The 5743-nt window shown below is 36.5% G+C and overlaps 1 protein-coding gene across 2 annotated transcripts; it reads left to right on the top strand.

Moving 5' to 3' along the window:
• The first annotated feature begins 1342 nt into the window (after window positions 1-1342).
• Window positions 1343-4587, top strand: LOC143613503 (peroxisomal membrane protein 13-like). 2 transcript variants are annotated; one of them, XM_077087189.1, is made up of 5 exons: window positions 1343-1390; window positions 1860-2087; window positions 3084-3424; window positions 4184-4276; window positions 4363-4587. In XM_077087189.1, the coding sequence occupies exons 1-5, from the start codon at window positions 1372-1374 to the stop codon at window positions 4549-4551; spliced, it is 870 nt and encodes a 289-aa protein (XP_076943304.1). In that variant the 5' UTR covers window positions 1343-1371; the 3' UTR covers window positions 4552-4587. The 2 variants fall into 2 exon arrangements, with proteins under 2 accessions (XP_076943304.1, XP_076943305.1); XM_077087190.1 differs by having other exon boundaries at window positions 3090-3424.
• The last annotated feature ends 1156 nt before the right edge of the window (window positions 4588-5743 follow it).

Below are 5743 nucleotides of genomic sequence, written 5' to 3' on the forward strand. Positions count from 1 at the left end.
AATATTTTTCATGAAGACAACTTACCCAAACGATGAATGGAACAAGAGATAATCGAGGTCAAAGTGGTATTGAACATCAAAGTCAAACCGTAGATGAAAGAACTTGAACAATCTTTATGAAATTGATAATGGATATGTGGCAAACGAATACAAATACGAAAAATTTGAGATATTACATACATCACATGCATATGTGGCAAATTACACCATCACCACGGCAGCCACCACCATGGTTGTTGTCACCATCACCACTTGCCGCCACCCCTTGTCATTATGGCCACCACTATTATTGCTGCTGGAGATAGCAATAGCCCCTTCTATTCCTACATATAGAAACCCTAGTTATCATCCTAATCGATGAGTCATGAAAGTCGAAGACGAAAACCACTGCTCGTCCAATCCGTTATGTAAGGAAGCCGGAATCCTTAGCTGTTATGACCAACTCGCCACCACACGACTTGTCTTCTTCAATTGTGTTGCTGATCATCTGATTCGGGTCATCTGGTCCCCAATTCTACCACGAAAATCGAAGGTATGTGACAGGAAATGGGTGAAGGAGATGGAGATACCAGCAACCCTCTTCTATTCCTTCTTGCCGGAACCCTAGTTATCATCCTGACTTGGCCGATGAGTCACCTAAAACTCAAATTAAACACCACTGCTCGTCCAATTGGTTACGTAATGAAGCAGGAATCCTTAGCTATTGTAACCAACTTGTCGCGATATGACTTTTCTTTTTCAATAGTATGTGGCGGGAAAAAGGTATGTGACGGGGAAAAGGTCGAATTAGGGTTTGGTCTCCGAATCTGCACCGAAATCGAAGGTATGTGACGGGAAAAAGGTGAAGGAGATGGTGGACGGTGGTTGACAATTGTGGTGACGACAGTTTTGGTGAGGGTGCAATATGTCACGTAAAGTAGATTTTGCCATGTAATGAAGTTTTTGACAACAAGACATGCCACACCATCTTCAAACTAACGGAGTTCGGGTTCTATTAGTCAGAGACCGTTGAAAATAAATTGGGAGCATTATTAGCCAACTTGTTAGTTGAGAGCGTTATTTAAAACCAATTTACCTAAATAAATAAAATTAATAAACAACGGACCAAATGAATTGAGATCCCATCCCATGGACAAAAATGTAATTTACTCATACAACAAGAACACAATTTGACCAAGGACCCACACGGAGCATAACGAGGGGTAAATAAGTAAAACAAGAAAAAGAAAAGGAGGAAGGCACAGAGAAACCAAAAGCAATCGAATATACAAATTCAGTTTCGACCTTTCCTATAATGATATTATTAGTCCTTACCTTTTTATCTATCTCAAAATCTGGTGGTGGGGTTTCTTTTACCGGATTCATCTCTCCATGGCGACCAATAATTCAGGTTTATTATTTGCTTTCTTTCAATTTCAATTTCAATTTAATCCATCAGAAACTTGGTGGTTCGGTTTTTAATCCTTTCGAATTCGTTTATTTAGGATCTGTTTGCTCTCGTGTTTAGGGTTTTGATCCTTTGATGTCACTTGTTTATTTATATATATAGTATAGATTTATTAGTATTTGAATGGTATACAGATATACGCCTATCCGCATATAGAACCCTAGATAATTGGTTGTGTTCTTGTTCCATCTTTTATTGTTTGTTAATAAATCATCATATTAAATACTTTTATTTATCTTAATGAATCATGCACTGGTAGTCAAATGTCATTTAACTTTTTCACTCAAAACTTGTATCAAACAATCAGTTGGCATAAACCTGCCATTAGTCTCTACTCGTATTGACCGGTCAATCAAGTTTGGACCATTGTATTTCACAATCGCATATTCATCTTGATAAATACAAACTTCAGGCGGTGGTCCACCTCCCAAACCATGGGAACGAGCTGGCGGGACTTCTTCTGGTCCCGCTCCTTTTAAACCGCCATCGCCAGGCAGCACTAGCGATGTAGTTGATGCTTCTGGTACCGCAAACCCCGGTGAAATTGTTCCTGCAAATGACACAACTTCAGCAGTTAACAGAAACACGCTTGGGAGACCCCTTCCCTCTAGGCCATGGGAGCAACAACAAACATATGGAGGTAATTACTCTTTTATCTTTTATGGCATAAGAAAATTACCAAGTGCAGATTTGTAAACGAACCGAACCGAACCAACACACATTCGTGTTTCTTTAGTCCAGGGGTGTAAACGAGTCGAGCCTGAGCTTGGCTTGTTGAGAGTTGTATTTCTAAATCTCGAGCTCGGCCCGTGAGTAGTTAGTCAAGCTCGGGCTCGGCTTGTTTATTTGTTTTTAGTTATTTAATTATTTTATTTACATATTTTTATAATTATAATTTTTATATCTAATATAATGTATATTATTTAATTATTTTTATTATCTGTTTATATATAATTATATTAAATAAAATTTATATAGATGTAAAAAGCTTGTTTAGGATTACGAGCCGGCTCGAGCTTTGATATTTGAATTTTGAAGCATGGGCTTGAGCTTGTTTATCAAATAATCGGAAGTTCACAAACATATTTAAACGAATGAGACATGTGCCTTTCAGCTCTTGTTCGTTCATTTAACTAAATTAACAAAAAAATTTGTTCATGTTCGTTTGTTTATTAAATAAACAAGAACATAAACAAACTTCATGCCGAATGGTTCATTGAATGTTAGTTCGTTTACAAGTCTAAGCAAGTTTCTCAAGATTGAGCTCGGCTAAGGACCCCATGTTTATTGTTTATTAATTTATATATAGTTATCTTTTACATATATTTTAATTATAAATTTTAGTGTAACATAACATATATTATCCACTTATTTTAACATATATATATATAAATATGCTAATTATTATATATAAGTATAAAAAGTATCAAATAAAATTTATATAAATAATAGTTTTGCTTAGGCCCATGAGCCAGCAGCTCGATAACCGAGGCTCGGGCTTGGGCTCGTTTATTAAACAAGTGTATTTTTAGACTCGAGCTCGTGTAAGCTTCACTCAGTTCGATCTTTTCACGAGCCGATTTCGAGTAGCACAAGAGTAGCTTTTAAGTAACCATTTATTCATCTTATGTCTCAAGTACAGGTTATGGTTCCACTTTGGGTTACAATTCCGGTTATGGGACGGGTGGCTACGGCTCATATGGCGGAATGGGGTCATCTAATAGTGGTTTATATGGAAACAGTATGTATAGAGGTGGTTATGGTGGTCTTTATGGAAGTGGTGGTGGCATGTATGGCGGGGGGATGTATGGTGGAGGGATGTATGGCAGTAGTTATGGGATGGGTGGTATGGGCATGGGCATGGGTATGGGTATGGGCATGGGCGGACCGGGTGGCCCGTATGGTGACGATGATCCAAATAATCCGTTTGGTCCTCCTTCACAACCTCCAGGATTTTGGGTTTCTTTGATGCGTGTGGTAAGTCAAATAATAATGATATTATGATAGAATCGTACTGATTAGGGCTGAGCACGGTTCGGTTCGGTTTTTAGGTAAAACCGAAACCGAAAAGTCGGTTTTTCAAATACACAAACCGTTCGGTTTTCGGTTTTCGGTTTTTTTTCGGTTTCGGTTCGGTTATAATCGGTTTTTTTTGGTGTGTGTAGGCATTGCAAAAAAATTCTAAAAAATTAAAATGCATATTATATTCAAAACACAAAAATACAGATTTGTTATGTGGAACCAAACGAATACAAACTTGCAAGAATACTAGAGTTTAAAATTCAACAAAGTTCTTAATCAAAAAAGGCTAAAAGTTTAGTTCCAATCTTCATTCTTCATCTTATTCATCTTCAAAGTTTACTCCCAATCTTCATCATCTTCATAATCTTCATCACCATCAACGGTAGATCCTTTTGGTGTTTTGTTTCCGATCATAACATCTAAAAAAACATATATAATTGTATTAATATTTAAGTAAAAAAACACATATCGGTTCGGTTCAGTTTTTTTCGGTTTTTTAAAAATGGAAAACTGAACCGAAACCGAAAATTCGGTTTTTCAAAAAAACAAAAAATTAACCGTCAGTTAATGCTTCGGTTCGTTTTTTTTTGTTAATTCGGTTTCGGTTCGGTTAATTCGGTTTCCTGCTCAACCCTAATACTGATTCATACATGAATGTTGTCATTTATATGCAATTTATCATTTTATGTATAACTTGTTTATGTGTGTGTTCAGATGCAAGGATTTGTTATGTTTTTTGGTCGGGTGGCAATGTTGATAGACCAAAACGCGCAGGCGTTTCACATGTTCATGTCGGCTCTTCTTCAGGTATATCAATGTTTTAACAGTATTTACAACAATAATCTAGATATTTGATCAAGTCGAGTAAGTTAATGGACTATAACTACTTGCAGTTGTTTGATCGGTCGGGGTTGTTATATGGAGAGTTGGCTAGATTTGTTTTGAGAATCTTGGGTGTTAAAAGAGTCCCTAACAAGCTTCACCCTCCTGGACCTAATGGGCCGCATGGGCCTCAGACTCAAGCTGAGGGGCCCAAGGGCGCGCCTGCTGGTGGGTGGGATGGTGTATGGGGAAACAATTGATTTTTAAAACCACCATGAACAAACAACAAACAAACAGAAGAAGTGAATCAAAGAACTGATGATTGCGCGTATAGGTAAGGTATTCTCTGTAATTGGAGACGCTCTTTATGTGAAATTGTTTTCTCTTTTTACTTTTCTTATATCGCATGCGTAGTAATGTTGTAACGATCGATGTTGCCCGTAAAGGAGAATAAGAATGTACCAATAGATTTTTAGCTCTTTTTATGGGGATCTGATATTGTCTTACAAGTGTTTCTAGTATGTGGTATCCAATTTGCATGCTCCAAATTAATTAAGGTATTGTATATGTAACTATGAATTTATATATGGGCGCGTTCAAAACAGAACCAGTTTTTATGCAGAGAAATGCGAGAATAGGTATAATGGACCGTCTTATGTATAATAAGTATAGCAAAATATATATTATGTATATTTGATTATTTGGTTATTCTTCCTCAAGTTCAGTTCGCACGCCCCATTTTAAAATCTTAAGCATTGTTATTGCCGATGACCTCAGTTGTCTGACATCTCATGATGTAAACAATCAAGAGATGTTATTCTTTACATCCATTAGTTTAACAAGATTGGATGAATCATGAATTAACCTTGATGTTACCAGGCTTGTTTCTTAAACCGGGAGTTGGTAGTTACAAATGAGGTCACCAAGATAGAAGAAGCATACAGACATTAACATGTTATGTTATGTTATGTTTCAGCTATTTGTTTTGTTAACCACCTGCATTTTGGTTAAAACAATTTTTGTCTAGGCTCTTATGGTTCCCGAATGTATAGACCCATTCGTATATGTTCTTATAGTTCCATATGCATAGTAATTAGCAATTCACTTGAGCTTCAACGTCTTGGCTAGCCTTAGACCCAACTCTGATTGGTTGATATATGTCTTTATGACCTAGACTCTAGCCAATTTGAGAATGATTCTTCATAAGACTTAAAAATCTTGATAAGACAATGATCGCATATTCTCGTCTTGTTAAGCTTGGCAATGATCAATCCTAGCTTCTACTTGGTAGGTATTATATATAAATTATTTCTTTCTAGTTAAGGTAGAAGACATGCTTATTCATTAGGTAGTGACCATCAAATCACAAATTACAAATTAAGTGTGTACTATTAATACTACAATCAGCCTCTTACACTTCTCTTAAGTGGGAAGAATTCTTGTTTTAGGTAG

Source organism: Bidens hawaiensis, unplaced genomic scaffold, assembly GCF_021521415.1.
Source record: "Bidens hawaiensis isolate Kalapana, Puna unplaced genomic scaffold, B.hawaiensis_p1.1 tig00037602_1, whole genome shotgun sequence".
NCBI classification, from domain to species: Eukaryota; Viridiplantae; Streptophyta; class Magnoliopsida; order Asterales; family Asteraceae; genus Bidens; species Bidens hawaiensis.

What these genes read in the sequence shown, in the direction of transcription:
- LOC143613503 (XM_077087189.1), top strand. An exon ending in GGGTTTCTTTGATGCGTGTG is followed by an intron (nt 3,425 to 4,183) that starts GTAAGTCAAATA and finishes GTGTGTGTTCAG; the next exon opens with ATGCAAGGATTTGTTATGTT. An exon ending in TCATGTCGGCTCTTCTTCAG is followed by an intron (nt 4,277 to 4,362) that starts GTATATCAATGT and finishes AACTACTTGCAG; the next exon opens with TTGTTTGATCGGTCGGGGTT.